Source organism: Ctenopharyngodon idella, chromosome 2 (assembly GCF_019924925.1).
Source record: "Ctenopharyngodon idella isolate HZGC_01 chromosome 2, HZGC01, whole genome shotgun sequence".
In the NCBI taxonomy this organism is placed as follows: domain Eukaryota; kingdom Metazoa; phylum Chordata; class Actinopteri; order Cypriniformes; family Xenocyprididae; genus Ctenopharyngodon; species Ctenopharyngodon idella.
In genome coordinates, this window is record NC_067221.1 from 26,049,966 (window position 1) to 26,072,421 (window position 22,456).

General features: G+C 37.5%; 2 protein-coding genes across 11 annotated transcripts in view; one reads left to right on the top strand and one right to left on the bottom strand.

Annotated features, from left to right (window-relative positions):
• The window catches only part of mier1b (mesoderm induction early response 1b, transcriptional regulator), a 217,831-nt gene that overhangs the window by 157,133 nt on the left and 38,242 nt on the right, over nucleotides 1-22,456 (bottom strand). For 8 of the 9 annotated variants that reach the window (XR_007927104.1, XR_007927106.1, XR_007927103.1 and 5 more), the window contains 5 exons: nucleotides 9,682-9,808; nucleotides 8,761-8,825; nucleotides 8,609-8,681; nucleotides 7,476-7,627; nucleotides 7,250-7,331 (listed from right to left, as the gene is read on the bottom strand). Coding sequence is in view for 5 of the 9 variants with exons in the window: in XM_051877343.1 (XP_051733303.1) it covers nucleotides 7,250-7,331; nucleotides 7,476-7,627; nucleotides 8,609-8,681; nucleotides 8,761-8,825; nucleotides 9,682-9,808 (499 nt within the window). In the remaining 4 variants the exon portion in view is untranslated. Of the gene's footprint in view, nucleotides 1-7,249; nucleotides 7,332-7,475; nucleotides 7,628-8,608; nucleotides 8,682-8,760; nucleotides 8,826-9,681; nucleotides 9,809-9,981; nucleotides 10,733-22,456 lie in introns of those variants that run through there. The other variant, XM_051877379.1, reaches the window with a different exon arrangement.
• Nucleotides 1-22,456, top strand: part of LOC127503500 (uncharacterized protein K02A2.6-like) — a 362,965-nt gene that overhangs the window by 156,494 nt on the left and 184,015 nt on the right. Inside the window, exon 1 of one of the 2 annotated variants that reach the window (XM_051877440.1) lies at nucleotides 10,748-10,878. The exons of the other annotated variant lie outside the window; for it this stretch is intronic. The gene's annotated coding sequence lies outside the window, so the exon portion shown is untranslated. Of the gene's footprint in view, nucleotides 1-10,747; nucleotides 10,879-22,456 lie in introns of those variants that run through there. 2 annotated transcript variants of the gene reach the window in all.

Below are 22,456 nucleotides of genomic sequence, written 5' to 3' on the forward strand. Positions count from 1 at the left end.
TAATATGTTGCTAACACATTTTATTTCAATATTTATTACATATTTCACTCGATTTCACTTATCTCAGTATAGGAATATTTTTTGGGAAAAGCCAATAATCATTCACACAGACAGACAGAACATACAGGATTCATATTTAAACAGTCTTTTTTGCAGCTTAATATTGACAGACACAATTCTATATCGCGATTAGAATAAAAAATTTAGGGATAAAAAAAAAAAAAAAAAAACATACCTTTCACAATCCTCTTCTTGATCAAGTTGATCCTCGAAATGGAATTGAATCCATTCATGCTCTTCCTCTGAGGTAAATCCTTTTAGAATTATTCCTCATCGCATCTCAAAACGATGAAAAGTACATGAATCTGACGAAGCTTGATGCGTTTTTCCGAGCTGATGCGGACGTTCACTCTCTGTTGCATGTATCGCCTCAGAATTTACATCCGAATAGCGTGCGCTCCGTGGGCGTAGCCGCATTAGTGGATAATGAGCTGAGTCACGAATGACTGACATTGCTCTCTTTTCAAACAGATTACATAAACAGAGAATATTAGTTTTCGATTTGACTTACATGATTTAAAACCTGACATTTCACCGTTTCTTTAGACATATGTCTCATTTTTGTGTGATTAGTATTCACTAAGTTACAGTTCATTTTCTGAGGGAGTATCAGATTGGACTTCATTCAGAGAGAGATGACAGGTCACGCATCATGTTAGTTTTCTTTAATTTGCAAAAAGCACAACATTTAGTTTTTACTGTAAGTGTACACAATTAAAAGAAGACATTCTATAGTTTCAATTGATATATTACTTCTGTCTCTATGATAAAAAATGACAGAGTATTTTAAGTAGATTTTGCTGCTATGTGAAAAAAAGTTTTAAGGTCCTAATCTGCCATGTTTGTGTTTTTCTCAGATAACCACTATAAAAATTTCAGAGCAAACTACCTACTGTTATTTGCGCAAACTCAACAGTACTCTGAGAAATCTAATCCAGTGTAATGTGAATGTCTGTGATTGCTGATGTTGTATTACCCTAACACTTCTCCATGTGTTTTTTGACCTCCCTGAGCTGTTGTTCGCACACCAATCTTATGCACCAAAATCATGCTTTCATTTAATTTCAGTATAAGTGGTATTTGATGTAGAAATAAAAATAATATAAAATTAATAAATAGAGCCAAATCACGGAACTTACAAAGACGATTATAATATCTGTCTCGGGTAAAAGTAAGGTCCGTGTCTAGATTTTTCTGCTCACATATACAAGTTTGTTATAAACAGCCACTTTTATAAAATCATGTGAAATTTATGTAAATAAGGGTTTTGAATAAATTAGAATTATCAATAAATAATTAATTTAAAGACATATGCGTCGTACGTGATGCTCGCAAACACAGCACATGACCTTCTGTAATGCCCATGTCTACAAAACACACACACATTGATTATATTGTTATATTATATTGTCTGCTATATTTGCTTCTTATTTATTAAATCCAGGCAATTGATTGATGAAACACTGATTAAAATTAAGATAAAATTTATACAAAACGAAATTCACTTTAAAGAAAGGCTTTCTACAAAACAAAAATTAAATAAGTGGTCAAAATTGTGTCTGAGCCACTCCTTGTCTCCCGACATATTCCCGACATATTTGCATTAAATATAAATATGAAACCAAATACGTTTTCTTTAATGGCTACAACATGTATAGTACAGTACAGAGAAACTGAAATTAAAATGATTTGACCAGCAGCTGATTGGACAGATGTGACCCAAATGTCACATCTTTCCAATGACATGCTTATTTTTTAAAAAATGTTTCAATGGGGGCCTTTTTTCACGCTTGAAATTATTTGAAATAATAATAACAATAATAACAATAATAAAAAATAGTCGGCCCAATCCGTGCCCCTGCACACTGCAGCCCAATCCGCGCCTGACTGCTGCACTCGCATTCGTTTCTATAGAGTTGGCATGAACGCGTTCCTCAGTTCATTTTTAGATAGTGCCCGATTGACAATCAACACTGCTCAAACATTCTAAACCTCTACAAAACCAGTTGAAACAAATGTATTGAACACTTCAATTGAACATTTTTATGAAAACCCTTTAAATACATCACAATATTCATAACTTGACAAGATGGACACATCAAGAGATTTATACTGAAAGGAACTTTGCCTGCTCTTTAAGTTAAAAAACATATCATCGGCTGGCTGTCCGACACTCTCCATATGAAAGAGCACGATTCACACCTCTATTGTTCTGAACCCCCACGATGAAGCTACTAAACTGCCTCTCCCAACCCCCCAGACTATCTGTTATAGGAGAGGAGCGTCTCTGTCTACTAAAAACAGAGAACTCGAAATTCAGACTTAAATCGCTATTCTAGACATTAAGCTATAGCATTATTGTTGATCATGAACAGTGTTGGGCACATTACTTTAATAAAGTAATTAGTTACTAGTTACTTCTCACAAATAGTAACTGATATAGTAACTGAGTTACATCATTATAAAAGTAACTAATTACCAGAGAAGTAACTATTGCGTTACTTTTTAATTTTTTCCCAAATATGTCAAATAACTTGGATGCCCCCAATATTAAATATGTTAAATGAATGAAATGGACACTAAATAGAATAAATTATTATTATAAAACACTGTACACTAATCTACACTATTTTTATTTTGCTGTGGGACAATGTGAGACACCTATCAAATTCAATATATTATTGTAAATATTATCATTACTATAGTGCAACAATAAAACACAATAGATGGTTTAGAACATTTAATATTTATTGCTGTCACAATCCCAGTTCTGTGTCTTTTGTTTTGTATGGACTTATGTTGAAGTGCCTTCTCTGTTATCATTGTTTCCATGTTCTCTTCCTGTTTGCTTTCTGTCTCCCCTTGCTGTCATTAGTTGTTATAGTTACCATCATTGAACACACCTGCAGTTAATTAGCTACTTATTGTTCTGTGTATTTAAGACCTTGGTTTTCAGTTATGTTTTGTTAGCCGTTGTATGCTGTTGGTGGAGCATGTGTGTATTTTGGGTCTGATGTTCTTGTTTATTCATGTGGAGTTTTGTCATTAAATGTGCGTGCAAGTGGACTCTCTCTCTCTGCCTCGTCTCTCAGTATTGTTACAATTGCACAGACCAGTGCCATTTTACTTTGATCGCGAAAGTGAAAGTGCTCTTTGCGGTCGCATCGCGGTGCCCCCGCATTCCCATTTCTCCCCCCCTGGAACGCCTGGACCACTTCATTAAGTTTTGTTTTGTAGAAAGCCCTTCTTTAAAGTGAATTTTTGTTTTGTAAAAAATTGTATCTTAATTTTAATCAATGTTTCATCTACCAATTGCCTGGATTTAATAAATAAGAAGCAAATATAATCATGACATAGAGGCGCCGGCGCGATTACTTGCACGTGAACTGGAGCGCGTCTTACAGGCTAAATGAACCGAAACTCAGCGTATAGGCTGCTTGCCTCACAGACATGAGAAATATATCTATAGAAAGCTTGAATTGTCTATACCTTTAAATGAAATAATTCAAAACGAAAAGAAATAGGCCACTCTCTGATTATGTAATCCATATATGAAAGTTGCATTTCTATCTAAAGGTGCATCCACTGTTCTGTGGAGTCAGCGTCGTTAACTTCATCTTTACAGCCAACACTGATTAAAAAAACATTAATAAAAAATTAAAATTTCCCGACACATTCATAATCATTAGGCTACTTTTGCTGGAGCTTTGCAGCAAGCTTTACGCTTTATGCTTTAGCGCGCAGACTAAATTAGTACTGTGTATTTTCCTCATCTAAGATTGATATTTTTTCTGACGTCTGGACTGTATTTTCAGGTGTTTTGAAAAATTTAAACAGATGATTCAATATATTGGTAATGAATAGGCTATATATGAGAATTAATATTTCAAGTTCAGATTTCAAATGTCACGCCCATACCGCTGGAGTTGCGCAAACACATTTATTTAGCCTATTTATTTGCTAGTAGGTTGTGTATTTTAATATCAGAAACATAAATAAACCTTATATGACTGTAAACACTGAACAGTTGTGATCTTTGGTTGAGATAAATGAGCGCATGGCAGTCTTTGGAGCTGCGCAAGCCATACAACGAATTTAGCAGCTGATGACATTTGGCACCGACCGTTCTCACACGGTGTGATTGTATCAAATCTAATATATAACATATATATTAGATTTGATACTATATATATATATATATATATATATATATATATATATATATATATTTATTATTATTATTATTATTATTATTAGTGTTTGTCTTTTTAGCTGCAGTGCATTTAAATTTAATTTGCCTCATAAATCTGAGAGGGCATGTGCCTCCTCGGTTTGACTATATATAACATATATATAACATATCACTCTTCTTACAAATAATATTATGTGAACTGGTGAATTTGTATAGATTGTCTAAACAACATTAACCACGTTTTTTCCCCCCTTATATAACATAACTGTTGCATTTTTATTATTGTTGATTTATGACTTCAGCTCTAATTGCAGTTGTTTTGCAAAATGTCCCTTTGCGCCTCCTGGCAGTCATTTCGCAAACTACTTTGAAATTCGACTGGTTAATTTTTGCCGCGGTGGTTCTGCCACGGCAGGTAACGCAGCGGTAATAGGCATTCTGGTTGACTACCATCTGTATCATTTGCAGTTTGTTTTAATATTTTAATTAACCTAATTATCAAACTAATAATATAATACTATGTTGTCAGTGGCCTACAAATAAATTGGCTTGATTAGCTGCTTCAGGTGTGTTTGATTAGGGTTGGCACTAAACTCTGAATGACAGTGAGTCTGCAAGAAAAGGGTTAAAGAACTGATCAAGGGTGTAAAACTGACACACACACACACACACACACACACACATCTGAGTGAACCTGAGGGAGTAAGGGGGAGGAGAGAATTTTGACTTTGAATTTCTGTTTTTGTGATAGCTGTGTATATTTCTATAGCCCTATTCGGAGGGTGATTGTTTCTCATGAGGATGTAAGCTATTTTCAGCATTTACAGGGGCTAGTCTGATTTCATTGCCGTCCGTATCCAAAATGTCAGTGTTTTTCTCCCACCACCTACAACTAAATTTGGTTGTCAGTTCACCTTTTAGTGCTTAATACCATTCTGCACACACACAGTTCAGTAAAATAGGGGAGTGACAACCGCATTCTACCACCGAATTAATTCCCGAAAAATACAGGTAGTGACAACTGCATTTACAGAAATTTTATGCAGTGTGTAAGGAACTGAACTGAACAACTAGTTGTTAATGACGTTTTTCACATGCATCAGAGACATTTCTCTCTTCTGTATGTGTGGTGAATCACAGGGAAAGCAGTAGCCTACAAGCCTTGACTAATTCATGTTGCCAGATATGCCAGATCTTTCATGTTGCCAGAAAAACAGCGAACAAGAACAAGCCCATAATAAACCGAAATAATTCCAAATGCTTTTTGCTGAAAATATGACCAAAATATCACAATTTGTGTCTGCTCACTTTAATTTCTATAGCCCTATTTGGACAGTGATTGTTTCTCATGAGGACGTAAGCTATTTTCAGCCTCTTAGTCTGTGATTTTATTGCCATCCGAATGCAAAATGTCAGTGTTTTTCCTCCCACCACCTGCAACTAAATTCGGTTGTCAGTTCACCTTTTAGTGCTTAATCCCGTTCCGCGCACACACAGTTCAGTAAAATAGGGGAGTGACAACCGCATTCTTCTATACAGGGGCTAGTCTGTGATTTTATTGCCACCCAAATACAAAATGTCGGTGTTTTTCTCCCACCACTGCGTAAAATTCCCTGTTTTTTGACAAACACCAAGGTCGTGTGGTAATTTAACTGCCGTCTGAATCCTCTCCGAGTTTACAAAAAAGTGATCAATACCAAATTCACTGTTTACATCTTATTTGACCACTGTGGAGCACTGTGCGATAAGTGTTGAGCTTTGCTGTAATTTGCACGCATTTTAAAAATAAATTGATCATGGAAATGTTGGAAAGAAGCTGGAAGCTGTTAAGAACAAAAAAGGAGAAAGAGAAATAAAGCAAATAACAATTAAAACAGGCTGTTATTCCAGCAGCAACAGGTGTGCGATAACATTTTAAAATATGTTTATATACAATTGTAAACGTTAAAAATATAAACCAAGAAACTTTATGCTTACATCATGTAAAAAAGAGGCTGCATTAACATATTCCCACTAATTTTCCCATTTTTAAAATGACTATAATTTTCAGCTATAGCACATTTATCTTCCTATTTTTAAACAGGAGGTTTAATCAAGTTATGAATATGATATTTTTATTACATTACATATGAATTTATTTTCATTATTCCAAGCATGTGCTATTTTATTCACAGCAGACAATCATGTGACTGACCAATTGAGAAGTGTGCACATTCCCACAAAACTTGCCCCTCCACCGTGAATAAATCACCACCCGAACGTATGAGTTTGGCAATTTTTACAGACGTCCACATGAGAAACAATTACCTTCCAAATTGGGCTTATGGCATTGTGGTCGAAGTGTAATTAGCTGGTAAAGTGGACTTACTTATTGCTGAGTTAATGAAAGTCATTATGAGCATTGTAATGTTTAAAACAGATGTCTCAACAAATCTCAGTAGACCCGAACTGGAATATTTTAAAACGAGAGGTTCATTCATAAATACTGTGGAAATACAAACCGGAAGACAGAAGACAACAAGCGCAGTGCTGAGAAGAGGGCGGGGCTACATAAGGTCTATATCAAACGGGCTGCAGCATTAATTTTGCATTAAAAGATTTTGTGTTTATTGAAAAATTAAACACTTATTTTATATATACATCATCTTCCAATAATTCAAGCACTTTTCAAGGACCTTTTCAGGAATATCACTATTTTCAATGTTCTCCAGGCCTTAAATTTCAAAAAGTCAAATTCACGTACTTCAAGCACTTCAAGCACCTTGTATGAACCCGATTAACAGACTATACTAGCATTAGTATGTCTCAAAATAAGCAGTGAAAGTAAAGTTTTGATTTAAACCAGAAATAATTTTCTAGAGCCACAGTGGTTAAGCAGTAAAAACGCTGTCAGTGTGAAAGCACAAATCCAGGCTTTTGTAATGCATAATGCTTTGTACTACCTTAAACATTATTAAAGACGATGATGATGACATTTAACAACTTTGTAAGGCTCACCTCTGGCTGCTTTAACATTAAATCTTAATCTTCTTAAAGCTTCATCGGTATCAAAATTACATTTCACCAGCTCATATAATGCCTGAGGGGAGAAAACACAATTTGTAGTGTGTATTACGTCACAGTTCAGCATTTGATTACAAATAAAATAATTAAATTTTTATTATTATTATTATTATTATTATTACTATTCTTTTTAATAAATCACAGAGGTGGTCCTTAGTACCTGCTCATTATCTTTGATGTGAGATCCTTCTGGAATAGCATCTACGCCCGTCTCCTCTCCCGTCCGTCGACAGGCTTCTGTAAGAAACTCAACCACAGTGTTTTCAGGAAGGATTTCAGGATTCCACAGCAGCTGGTCATCATTTTCATACACTGTGAGTGATAAAGTCAAAGATTCAAGGTGTGCTTAAAGGTGTGCATTAAAACTGTTTAATGCACAGGTAACTGCAAGTCAGTTTAGTAAATGTTCTATATTAATGTGCTGCTTTTATTTAAGCACACACACACATACATCACTCAGACACAGAGACTGGAGATTGCGCTGCGCTGCGCACACACAGAAACATTGAGGAGCACAGAAACTTCTTGTTAATGCTGCCCTGTGACTTTTATTAATAAATTTGCTATGCTACTTAATCGCTACATTATATTACTCAGCAAGCAGGTTGTAACGTTGCTGTCTTTAAAGTAATTAAACTCACAGTTAATTCACACATCTCTCTCTCTCTCTCTCTCTCTCTCTCGATAGTCTAATTTACTCAAATAAATGTTATAATTCAATCAAATAAATGTAACCTTACCGCACTACTTTACCTCTGCGTCTGATATGTCGTCAACAGAATGCTAGATCTAACGAGTCGTAGCTGACGAAAATAACCATCATTTTAATCCTTCCAGTCAAATTTATTGATGCAAACATCAATGACAGCTTTAACTTGTCTAAACTGGCAAATGACCATGGTATAAGCGGAATAATCCACGGCTAGCTGTGCAATAAACAATTTGAATGAACTCACACATTTTTTTGCCTCCACACCGTGCATTAAAATAGTTTTAATGCACAGCTAGCCGTGGATTATGCCTTACATAGTCAGTGTTTCCTATTTCAATATTCAATATTTGGTCCCAACTATTTTTGTAAAAAGCAAGCATTTGCATAATGTGTAACTGCATGCTGTCATATGAATAAATCACACAGAACAGTTCACAGTTTATTTGGAGCAATGACTTTCAATAGAATGATTCACACTGACAACTCCTGAAACATTTCTTTTTTTTTTTTTTTCTTTTTTTCTTTGGTGCAGTATAATCCTGCCAAACCAACATTTTAATTGATCAGCATGTCAAATCTACCTTTCTCACTGTCTTTGTATTTGCACAGTCCAGACGGTGTTTCTGCCTGATACATGGAACCAACCATGATTTCCTGTTAAGAAAATATACATATGTCAAACATTTCATGGTAAATTACAGACAAAAGCCATAAAGAAAATATGATTGTTTACTTTCTTCCAGTCTTCGGATGGAATATAGTCGTCATCCTCCTCTGACTCTTCATCTACTTCATTATCTAAAAATGTTACATAAAAACAGTACTTAAAGGGTTAGTTCACCCAAAAATGAGAATTCTGTTATTAATTACTCACCCTCATGTTGTTCCAAACCCGTCAGACTTTCGTTCATCTTTGGAACGCAAATGAAGATCTTTTTGATGAAATCTGAGAGCTTTCTGTCCCTCTATAGACACCCTATGCAATCGCAACTTTTTTTGACTTGATCGCTTTTTATGATGAACAGATTTAATTTGGGCTTTTAATCACATATAAACATTGATCAGCGAACATAAACAGAAGCTCAGCTGAACCTGAATGAAGCACAAGAACAAACCCCTTCTGAAAGCTCAAACGTGCTGCGTAACCAATGAGGTTCATTCTTGTGTGTTAATCAGCACATTTGAGCTTCCACAAAAGGTTTGTTCTTGCGTGTAATTCAGGTTCGGTTGAGCTTCTGTTTATGTTTGCTGATCTATGTTTACATGTGAGTAAAAGCCTAAATTAAATCTGTTTATCATATAAATCGATCAAGTCTCTTCAGAAATTTTGAACTAAACCACTCAATTCATATGGATTAGTTTTCCGATCTCTTTATGAACTTTTTGAAGTGTCAAAGTATCAATTGCGTAGGCTGTCTATGGAGGGACAGAAAGCTCTCAGATTTCATCAAAAAGATCGTAATTTGCGTTTCGAAAATGAAAGAAAGTCTTACGGGGTTTGGAAAGACGTGGGCGAGTAATTATTGACAGATTTTTCATTTTTGGGTGAACTAACCCTTTAAGCAGACTTTATATTGATTATATAAAGATTATATTGATAAACATCAGATCAAATGCAGAGAGCAGTATCAGGTGAAGCTTATCTGCCTCTTACTCTGAAAGTAGCCATGGTTCTGTGATCGTATGAGTTCAGCTGTGTTACAGGCTTTTACTGCACAAACTCGACTGTCAGTGGAGTGGTTCTCATTCACCATTCTTGTGGATACCTTTGCTCCATCCTCCTGAAAAAAAAAAAAACATTAAAACACAGCAAAAGATACATGAACTGAACATTTCTTGTTACTTGCCAAATTTTACATATATTGACCAATAATTTTAAATGCTATCCATAAGCTATTAAAAAAAATAAATAAATAAATAATAATAATGCATTTGTTCTATTGAGTGCTCTTACTTTAGAAATGTCCAGTAAAGGATAAGTAACAATTTTTCAGTCCGATACCGATACCGCAGCCTTGAGTAGCTGCTGATACCGACACTGTTACACCATTACTGTTCCCTTTCGAAAGGGAACTCAACACTGTGTTTGAACGCGCTATGGGGAATGTCATCACGTGAACCGGTGTCTGAAAGCCATATCAAATCTCACCAATCCTATTGGCCGGTGACAGCCTATGACGTCAAGTCAAGTCACCTTAATTTATATAGCGCTTTTTACAATGTAGATTGTGTCAAAGCAGCTTTACATTGATAACTGGTACATTATTTGGCTGCACAGCAGCTCTTAAAAGAATAGTGTCAATGCAGGCAGATCAAAGCACTGTTGAATATCAAATGTCAAGTCAAATGTCAAGTGTCCCCAACTAAGCAAGCCAAAGGCGACAGCAGCAAGGAACCCAAACTCCATCAGGTGACATCAGGTGGCAGACAAGTGGCAAATAGGTGTTTAAATGGAGAAAAAAACCTTGGGAGAAACCAGGCTTAGTCGGGGGGCCAGTTCTCCTCTGGCCAACAGTGCTTTGTTACGATTCAGGTAGCTATCATAAGTCCGACAGGATCGCAACATTCAAAGTATTTATTCCAGTTCCATCCAATTGAGGATTGTATTCATCACGGCTGTTGAGGAACTGTGTCGTGGCTGTCGTGTCGATGAGGCCCTCAGAGTGGATGATCCAGTTGACTCAATCTCTGCTGATACTTCAGGGCTGCGTTGTGGTCGTGTCAAGGCGCAGGTCCTTGGTCTCACCTGGATACAGCCTGGATCCGGTTGACTACGGTGAACCTCGGGATAACCAGAAAGACTAATATTAGCGTAGATGCCATTCTTCTTCTGATGTAACGAGTACATCAGGTGTTACAGGAAGTGTTCCCGGTTCCGGCTGACCTAATTTATGCAGCCTAATAATCCTTTAACAGATTTGAAAATATAAATTGGTAATGTGTTATGTGTATGCCAGGTTAAAGAAATGCGTTTTTAGTGTAGATTTAAACTGACAGAGTGTGTCTGCTTCCCGAACAATGCTAGGAAGATTGTTCCAGAGTTTAGGTGCCAAAGAGGAGAAGGATCTACCGCCTGCGGTTGATTTCGATATTCTAGGTATTATCAGCTGGCCTGAATTCTGAGATCGCAATAGACGTGAAGGACTATAATGAATTAGGAGCTCGCTCAGGTACTGGGGAGCTAAACCATTTAGTGCTTTGTAAGTAATTAGCAAGATTTTAAAATCTATACAATGTTTAACAGGAAGCCAATGCAGTGTTGACAGAACTGGGCTAATATGGTCATACTTCCTAGTTCTAGTAAGAACTCTAGCTGCTGCATTTTGTACGAGCTGTAGTTTATTATCGGGGGAGCAGAACAACCACCCAGTAGAGCGTTACAGTAATCTAGCCTTGAGGTCATGAACGCATGAACTAACTTTTCTGCATTTTTCATTGAGAGCATATGTCGTAGTTTAGATATATTTTTAAGATGGAAGAATGCGGTTTTACAGATGCTAGTAACATGGCCTTCAAATGAAAGATTGGTATCAAAGAGCACACCCAGGTTCCTAAGAGACGACAAAGACTTAACAGAGCAGCCATCAAGTGTTAGACAGTATTCTAGGTTATTACGTGAAGAAGTTTTTGGTCCAAAAATTAGAATCTCTGTTTTTTCTGAATTTAGTAGTAGGAAATTACTGGTCATCCAATTTTTTATATCAGCTATGCATTCTGTTAATTTTGTGAATTGGTAAGTTTCGTCAGGGCACGAAGAAATATAGAGCTGAGTATCATCAGCGTAACAGTGAAAACTAACGCCATGCTTCCTAATGATATCTCCCAAGGGTAGCATGTACAGAGTGAACAGCAACGGTCCTAGTACTGAGCCTTGCGGTACTCCATATTGAACGTGTGATCAATATGACATCTCTTCGTTTACTACTACAGACTGATAACGGTCAGATAAGTATGATTTGAACCATGACAATGCAATTCCACTAATGCCAACATAATTTTCAAGTCTATTTAAAAGAATATTGTGATCAATAGTGTCAAATGCAGCACTAAGATCCAGTAACACTAATAGAGAGATACAACCACGATCTGATGATAAGAGCAAATCATTAGTAACTCTAATGAGAGCAGTCTTAGTACTATGATACGGTCTAAATCCTGACTGGAAATCCTCACAGATACTATTTCTTTCTAAAAAGGAACATAGTTGTGATGATACTACCTTTTCTAGTATTTTTGACAGAAAAGTGAGATTTGAGATTGGCCTGTAATTGACTAATTCTCTAGGATCAAGTTGTGGTTTTTTAATAAGAGGTTTAATAATAGCCAGCTTAAAAGTTTTTGGTACGTATCCTAGTGATAAAGATGAATTGACGATATTAAGAAGAGGATCTATAACCTCTGGAAGCATTTCTTTCAATAGCTTAGTCGGTATAGGGTCTAACATACATGTTGTTGATTTTGATGATTTAACAAGTTTAGACAATTCTTCCTCTCCTAAGCAGTAAATGAACTGAATTTTTCCTCAGAGACACTACAATGCACTATCTGACGCGATACTGTAATAGATGGTTGCATGGTTATAATTTTTTCTCTAATATTATCAATCTTGCAAGTAAAGAAGTTCATAAAGTCATTACTGCTGTGCTCTTTGGAAACATCAGAAGTTGAAGCTTTATTTCTTGTTAATTTAGCCACTGTATCAAATAAATACCTAGGGTTGTGCTTATTTTCTTCTAAAAGTTTTGAAAAATAAGCAGATCTAGCAGATTTTAAGGCCTTTCTGTACTCAATCATTCTCTCTCTCCACGAAATGCGAAATACTTCTAGTTTTGTTTTCTTCCAGCTGCGCTCCATTTTTCTGGCTGCTAACTTTAGTGCCCGAGTGTGCTCATTGTACCATGGCATTGGATTAATTTCCTTAATCTTTTTTAAGCGCAAAGGAGCAACTGAGTCTAATGTGCTGGAAAAGACATAGGCAATAGTTTCTGTTACAACATCGAGGTCTTCTAAGCTTTCTGGTATGCTAAGGCGATGAAACTGATCAGGAAGATTATTTATAAAGCGATCTTTAGTGGTAGAAGTGATGGTTCTACCATATTTATGGCATGGAGGCAGTTTAGCAGCCTTGACTAAATGTAGTATACACGAAACTAGATAATGATCTGAGATGTCGCCACTCTGCTGCAGAATTTCAACAGCATCAATATCGATTCCATGTGACAATATTAGATCTAAAGTATGATTACGACAATGAGTAGGTCCTGACACATGTTGTCTAACACCAATAGAGTTTAGAATATCTGCAAATGCCAATCCTAATGCGTCTTTCTTATTATCTACATGGATATTAAAAATCACCAACAACAAGGACTTTATCTGTAGCCAATACTAACTCCAACAGAAAATCAGCAAATTCTTTGATAAAGTCTGTATGGTGTCCTGGTGGCCTGTATACAGTAGCCAGCACAAATGTCAACCTACATAATGTTACGTAAAGTACCATTACTTCGAAGGAATTATATTTGAAAGACTTTTGACTAATACTGTAAATATTACTATAGATTACAGCAACACCTCCCCCTTTGCCTTTCTGACGGGCATTGTGTCGATAATCATAACCTTGAGGACTAGACTCATTTAAAGTAATGTAATCGTCCGGTTTTAGCCAAGTTTCTGTCAAACACAGCACATCTAGATTATTATCTTTGATAATATCATTAACAATAAGTGATTTTGAAGAAAGGGATCTAATATTTAACAACCCGAGTTTTATCATTTGTTTAGCATTATTATCTCTATTTTTTATTTGTTGAACATTAATTAAATTTTTACCATTAAATGAGTTTGGAAGTTTTTTGTTTTTACTAATTCGGGGTACAGACACAGTCTCTATTTGAAAATATCTAGGTGTAAGAGTTTCTATGTGTTGGGAGTTATCTGAATTTTCTGACTTCTGTAACGTGAGGCAGCTAGCAGACGGTCGGTTTAGCCAGTCTGTCTGCTTCCTGACTTGGGCCCCAGTTTGTCATGTTTCAGTTCTAAGACTATGTGCCATATTACTAGAGAGAAGAGCAGCACCATCCCGGGAGGGATGAATACCATCTCTTTTCAACAGGTCAGGTCTGCCCCAAAAACTTTTCCAATTGTCTATGAAACCTATATTATTTTGCGGACACCACTTAGACAGCCAGCCATTGAGTGATGATAATCTGCTAACTATCTCATCACTCCGACAAACAGGAAGGGGGCCAGAGCAAATTACTTCTCCTGACATTGTACTTGCGAGTTCACACACCTCTTTAATGTTAATTTTAGTGATCTCTCGACTGGCGAAGTCGAACATCATTAGTGCCGACGTGAATAATAATCTTAGAGTATTTACGATTAGCATTAGCCAGCACTTTTAAATTTGCTTTGATGTCAGGTGCTTTGGCTCCCGGCAAACATGTGACTATGGTGGCTGGTGTCTCTATTTTCACGTTCCGTGTAATAGAATCGCCAATAACTAGGGCACTTTCAACAGGATTCTCAGTGGGTGTATCACTGAGTGGGGAGAACCTGTTTGATGTTCTTATTGGAACGGAAGAGTGGTGTTTTCCACGGCTAGGCCGCCTCACCGTTACCCAAGTGCCCTGCTGCGCGGGCTCTACAGCCGGAACCGAACAATGTACAGAGTTCACTAAGCTAGTTGCATCCAAAACAGTATCTGAAGCCCTTGCATTCTTACTATCCTCGATTAAAGTTTGGATGCGTGTCTCTAATTCTGAGATTCTCTCTGTCAGCCTGACTATTTCCCTACATTTATGACATGTAAATCCCTCGCCGCTGACAGAGAGAGCTATGGTAAACATGTGGCAAATGGAACAGGTAGCAATGCTGGGAGAGGATGACATGACTCACCATGTTTGTAGACTGATCCGACTTACCACAGCTGTTTGAAGAACGCGTTGGAAAAGGAGCGCGCGAGAGACTGTTAACAAGTTAACAAGCTAGCGCTGCAAATGCAAATGCGTTGTAACAGCGATTTAGATTCAAAGATTACAAGCTAGCGACGTCAGATTAGTGTGGTAGGCAATATTACATATAAGGTAATAAAAAAATAAAATAAAAAAATAAGCAACAATGAATAAAAGAGATTCAAAGAGAATTTTTTCAACTGTTGCTCATTTAACCAAAAGTTTTCTTTCAAAGAATTTTTTCTCTTTAAAAGAGATTCAAAACAAAGCAATACGGCGTTACAAACGCAAACCAATCTGAGCAGCGAGGCAGACAGGAGCAATCGAGCCAGGGATCTGATATCATCATAGACGTCATCATAGACGTGACCCGGAAGTATAAAGGAGCGCCTAGAGAAGCAGTCAGTATCTTTTCGTCTTCAGGGACTGTTCTGTCTGATCGCGATTCTTCGAATCTGGTAAGAATATTTAAACCATGTCTAACAAACATTTCAGGAAGTGTGTGGATAGTGTCCCAGGTTTCTGACACCTGATGACACACACAATCTGTGCGTTATCTGTCTGGGAGAGGAGCATGCAGGTGGAGCTCGCTGACGAGTTTGAGAGAGGTGTAAATCTCTCTCAACCCGCAGTGGCTGACGAGGGTGAGCTGCTAAATGATAATGATGTCCTCTCGTTGACATCATCAGATCCAGCAGCGAGTGCTCTTCTGGCGTTAAGCCCAAGAGAGCAGGAGATGGTGGTTGATGAGGAAGTGGGCGAGCCTGCTGAATCTTCTAAGCCTCCCTGCCCTGCGTATGCGGAGCTGCTCAAGGTTATGGAGCGCACTTCTGGCAGGCTACAGCTGCCTTGGGAGCGTGTTAAGAGAGGGGCCGCACGCGGACGGCTCGACGAGTGGTTCCTTTCCGGCCATAACCCGACAGCCCCCGCGAGCCTTCAATTCCTTCCTGATCTACATATTGAGATCGAGAAGGCATGGAAGAACCCATACTCGGCTCGTATTCACCGGCATCAGCGGGCTAATTTCGCTGATGTTGAGGGATTGAGCCAGCATGGGTATGTGTCGATGCCCCCTATTGACGAGACGTTAGCGAATTATCTCGCCCCAACACTGAAAGCTCCGGTCCTGCCTTCCAAGCCCCTTAAGATGACTTCTCGTTTGAATGGCAGGGCATACGCAGCAGCGGTCAGGCTGGTGCTGCTTTACACACTATGGCAGTGTTACAAGCTTACCAGGCTGACCTGTTAAAGGATCTGGATCAGGGGCAAGGTCTGTCCCCTGAGGCGTTAGAAGAGCTGCGCCGCACCACAGATCTAGCTCTCCGGGCCACTAAACACACTGCTGCCTTGGTTTGAAGATCGATGGCAGCATTGGTGGCCACGGACAGACATCTGTGGCTGAACATGGCTGACATCGGGGAGAAAGAAAAGGGCTTTCCTCTGAACTTTTTGGTACCTTCGTCGAGGCGGTGGTGCGAAAGTTCAGAGAGGCGAAGGCGCACTCGGCAGCGTTTAAAACCTGCATACCGCTCAGATCTGATCCTGGGCCCAGACAGACAGGAGGTCCTGGTCCGTCCCGATTCGGGGATCGGAGACAGGCCCAGAAGTCCAGTGCTGCCTCTTGGACACTTCCTCCTCCTCGGAGCAGGTCCCAGAGAAGGTGGGACTCCAGGAAGAAGCAGCAGGATCTGAGGGAGGTGATCAGCAGCGTCAGTGATTGATTTCCTCTCCATGAGGGTAGCTAAATTTACCCTCTCCTCTCTTCTTTCACCTCCTGAGTAATGGTTGATTTTACCCAGGCGCTTCTTACATTCAGGCTGAGGGCCGGGCCCATGATGAATATTTTTCTGATGGTTTGCCTTCTGGCTTGATAGTGAAGGGGCTCTTTCAGGCTTGAAAGAACCATAGATTCCATCCTTCTATGATGGTAAGTCTTCGTTCTTCGAGCCACAGGGAGTAAGTTGGTTTATGTATTTTTATATTAAAATATGTTAACCTTAGTCTTCCTGTATAGCTTTTTTCTGGGTGTGTAAAGTAAAAAGTAAGGGGATTTAGGACCCTGAAATTCCCATTAGGTTGGTTATTTTTGTGTTGGTTATATGGCCACCTTTACAGCCACCATATGGTAGAGTAGCTTTCTCCTCTGGTTACAGCTAGAGTTTGTATTAGAGATTGTCACTCTTTTACCTCAGATAGATCTATGTTAAGCGTCAGCCTTCGGGGCTGCCTGACATTGTTTGGCTTGGGTTGAGCGTTGCTCCTCTGAGCTCTTGTTTTTAGAGTTTTCGGAGTTGCCTCCTCTATATTGAGAGTTTTAGAGGTTGAGTTTAAGCCCACGCAGGTCTATGCGTATGTGTGGCCTTACAGGCCCACAGCTATAGCTGGCCTAGGCAAGAACTAGGGTTTAGGTGATATACTGAAGCATTTCACACTATGTATTACTACCCCTGTCAGAGAAGAGTGTAGTTTCCTAGTTCTGGCCTCCTCTTATCAAAGTTGTCAGGCCAAGGCCCGTTACCCCTTTGGTGTAGGTGCTAGATTATAGCAGCTAGGTAGCAGGCTATTGCTAGTCTCCCAGGTGCCATTGTCTCAGGTGGTAGGCCCCTTATCACTATGTGAATAAGAGAATGCTAGTGTTGCTAGGCCCCGCTTTTCTAGAACTTTCATTCTTTGTAAATTAGTCTTTTCCCCTGAACCCCTTGAATTAACATTCAAGTTGAGTGAAACAGTGTTAGCTTTCATTAACCCTCTGGAGTCTGAGGCTGATTTGGGGCCCTGGAGAAGTTTTGACATGCCCTGGCATTTGTGCTTTTTTCAGTTGTTCATAAACATATTAATGGAAAAGGTGTCATTACACTGTATTCAGCACGAACTAGGCTACCAAATTATGTGAGCAACATGCATGTACATGTTTGTATTTTTGAAGGAATAACGTTTATGCGTGGTTATTGAAAAAAACAAAAAACTTAAGTCACTGAAATAAGGCCAAAAAGCAAATACTACATATGTGTTCACAAGACTTCTGGGTATTGGAGGTTGTAGACTAGACTTTTTGCTTCAAAATGATGTAAAAATTATCCTGCCTACTCATATAAAACAATAGAGAGATTTAAATTTAAGACACTTTTTGACAAGAAACACAGTATGCGGGAGGCGTGAATCTTCATGAATTATGCTGTGATTCACACCTGAGAAGACAAAAGATCCGCATAATGACCTGCATAATGACCCGCATAATGAGCCCTTTCAGTCAGGTAGGCTATGTGAAAAAACCCTCTGATAACAGGATCACATCAGCTATTGTATTAAAGTTAATATAATGTCCACTCTTGACAAAAAAAGAACATGATTTTTGTGATCTCATGCATGCACATATTATTGCACATCATGTGAAGAAAATTTTGTATAGGCCTATTATAGTTTAAATTACAGGACCAGTCAAAAGATTGGACACATTACTATTATAATGTTTTTAAAAGAAGTCTCAAGTCTCAAACCAAATAATAGTTTTCTATTTCAATATACTTTAAAATATAATGTATTTCTGTGATGCAAAGCGTCTGAACATTCATGTTACCTCTATGGCATTTCATATAGGCTTTTAGCTTAAAAGCATGCACATTTGGAGAAATAATGATGGATTCTCATATGTTTATGTCAATTTTTTATACAGAGGAATAATATTTATTTAATACTTATTGTCATCACTATGAGCGCTGGATACTGTGTTTTCAATTCATACTTGGAGCCGGAGGGCGCTCTGTGCACATTTAGTCCACAAATTACTCTTATGAAGAACAGGCATACCATGTGACATTCCAGAAACTAACAGAGGCTTCCAGAGATCGCTATAATCATGGCTATAACATGCAGATAAGACACTTTTGAAGATAATAAATACACGATTGCGACAATATATACATGTATTGCCTCAGAATTTGCGTCTGAATAGTGCTCGCTCTGTGGGTGTGGCCGAATTAGTGGATAATGAGCTGACTCACGGACGTCTGACATGTCTCTGTTTTCATACAGAATACATAAACAGAGAATTTTTGTTTTCGATTTGACTTACACGATTTAAAACCTGCCATTTCAACGTTTCTTTAGACATGAGTCTCATTTTTCAAGTTACAGTTCATTTTCTGAGAACTATCAGATTGGACTTCGTTCAGAGGGAGACGACAGATCATGAATCATGTTAGTTTTCTTTATTTTGCAAAAAGCATCCGCCCTTGAAGTTTCAGGGCAGTATGAATGAAAGGTAAAGCGATCCCGTTTCTCAGGGTTGTTAATGCTTTAGTTCTAGATTTTGCCCTACACGATGTGAGCCCAATAACTCTATTGCTGCCACAGGTTAGCACCTGTTTCTGTAGTAGTAGGCTTTGTTCTAGCCTCCTTCAGAGCATGGTGACTAAGTTTGTACTCCCCTTGCTATAAAGGTGAAAATTGTTTTTTACTAAGTATATGGCCTGTTGGAATGCATAGGTTTAACACTGCCAAAAGTTTGATTGTGTTGTTGGAGTAGAAGGCTTTGTCTTGGGCCTCCTTTAGTGTACAATACCTTGTTGTTTCACAAGTTTGTTGGTAGATGTTTAATTAGGGTTTTGCTCACTTAACCCTCTGGGGTCTGAGGCTGATTTGGGGCCCTGGAGAAGTTTTGATATGCCCTGACATTTGTGCTTTTTTCAGTTGTTCATAAACATATTAATGGAAAAGGTGTCATTACACTGTATTCAGCACGAACTAGGCTACCTTAATATGTGAGGAACATGTATGTACATTAGGGTTGTGCCGATGGACGGTGATGGCTGACCGACATCACGATGGAGAGACACCATCGTGATGCTACGCCCCAGCTCCGCTGCGAGTCTTGCGAGTCGACACCATAGACTGTAAAAAAAATACACACACACTAATCCTAGTCTCTTCTATAGACTATAGTTAACCTAAAATCTTTGCAGGAATTGCTCTGTAAATTAAATTGAGAATATAACGAATGCATATATGCTATTTTAAATACTGTAGTCTATATCAAAGACGTGACGTGTTAGTCTGTGATAATACCGTGTCAGGCATTTGATCTTGACATTGTTACAATCTTGTCTTTTTTACATGTCTAACACTGTACATTTAACTTAAAATATTTAATTTTGTACAAGAAAACGGCCCTTATTAATGAATTATTAGTAGCCTATTGTAGTGTCTCGGGAGATCGTGCTCATTGTTACATAGCTCTGTGGCTATACTGCACTGAAGCGGCAGTTTAAGATATAAACCCAGAATTCAGCGAACGTCAATTAACTTTTGTCTGGTTAATAAATACCTTTCAAGACAATTTTAGCAATTTTCATAATGTCAAATCAAATGAAAGAATGAAGGTGATTCTGATAACACAAATTTATTAAAACACAGAAGAACAGCAAAGAACAAGAACGCCATTGTATCCACTCTTTAAGTGGAAGGACGCTATTTTTTTTTTCCCCTCACATGCAACCTATTGGAAAGCCCGGATGACGAAATTATAGTTTTTAAGAAGAAAAAAATATTTATGTAAAGAGATATATTAAAATAAAAAGTGCTTAAAAGTGCACAACTCTTCTTAAGGTGGAAGAAAGCTACTTTTTCCCCTTACGTGCAACCTATTGGAAAGCGCAGATGAGTCATTAGTTGGGTTAGTAAAATAATGAAATTATAGCTTTTAAATAGAAAAAAATATATATTTATGTAAAGATATATTAAAATAAAAAGTGCTTAAAAGTGCATAACTCTTCTTAAGTGGAAGAAAGCTACTTTTTCCCCTTACGTGCAACCTATTGGAAAGCCCGGATGAGTCATTAGTTGGGTTAGTAAAATAACGAAATTATAGCTTTTAAGTAGAAAATAGTATTTATGTAAAGAAATATATTAAAATAAAAAGTGCACAACTCTTAAGTGGAAGGAAGCTACTTTTTCCCCCCTCACGTGCAACCTATTGGAAAGCACAGATGAGTCATTAGTTGGGTTAGTAAAATAACGAAATTATAGGTTTTAAGTAGAAAAAAAATTATGTAAAGAGATATATTAAAATAAAAAGTGCACAACTCTTAAGTGGAAGAAAGCTACTTTTTTTCCCTTACATGCAACTTATTGGAAAGCCCGGATGAGTCATTAGTTGGGAAATAAAATAAATAAAGTAATAAAGTAAAATAACAAAATTATAAGTTTTAAGTAGAAAATAGTATTTATGTAAAGAGATATATTAAAATAAAAAGTGCACAACTCTTCTTAAGTGGAAGGAAGCTACTTTTTTTCCCCCTCACGTGCACCCTATTGGAAAGCCCGGATGAGTCACTAGTTGGGAAATCAAATAAAGTAAAATAACGAATAATAATTCTATAATAACGAAAAATTTAAATACCCCACCCCCGACGATATCATCGTCCATTGCGATGTTTTACTGTAAACATCGTCAACTGCCAATTTAGGGGACATCGCCCAACCCTAAACCAATACATAAACGTTATTCCTTCAAAAATACAAACATGTACAATGTTTGTATTTTTGAAGGAATAACGTTTATGTGTGGTTATTGAAAAAACAAAAAACTTAAGTCACTGAAATAAATATTATATACGTGTTCACAAGACTTCTTGGTATTGGAGGTTGTAGACTAGAATTTTTGCTTCAAAATGATGTAAAAAATTATCCTGCCTACTCGTTCATATAAAACAATATAGAGAATAAAATTTTGTAAGACACTTTTTGTCAAGAAACACAGTATGCATGGAGGTGTGAATCTTCATGAATAATGCTGTGATTCACACCTGAGAAGACAAAGACCCTGCATAATGAGCCCTTTCAGTCAGGTAGGCTATGTGAAAAAACCTGATAACAGGATCACATCAGCTATTGTATTAAAGTTAATATAATGTCCACTCTTGACGAAAAAAACATGATTTTTGTGATCTCATGCATGCACGTATTATTGCACATCATGTGAAGAAAAATTTGTATAGGCCTATTATAGTTTAAATTACAGCACCAGTCAAAAGATTGGATGCATTACTATTATAATGTTTTTAAAAGAAATCTCATGTTCATCATGCTGTATATCAAACATACAGAAAAAAACAGCAATACTGTGAAATATATTACAATTTAAAATAATGGTTTTCTATTTTAATATACTTTAAAATATAATGTATTTCTTTGATGCAAAGCGTCTGAACAGTTATGTTACCTCTATGGCATTTCATATAGGCTTTTAGCTTAAAAGCATGCACATTTGGAGAAATATTGATGTATTCTCATATGTTTATGTTAATTTTCTATACAGAGGAGTAATATTTATTCATTATTTATTGTCATCACTTTGAGCGCTGGATACTGTTTTCAATTCATACTTGCAGCCGGAGGGTGCTCTGTGCACATTTAGTCCACAAATTTCTCGTTAGAAGAACGGGCATACCATGTGACATTCCAGGAACTAACAGA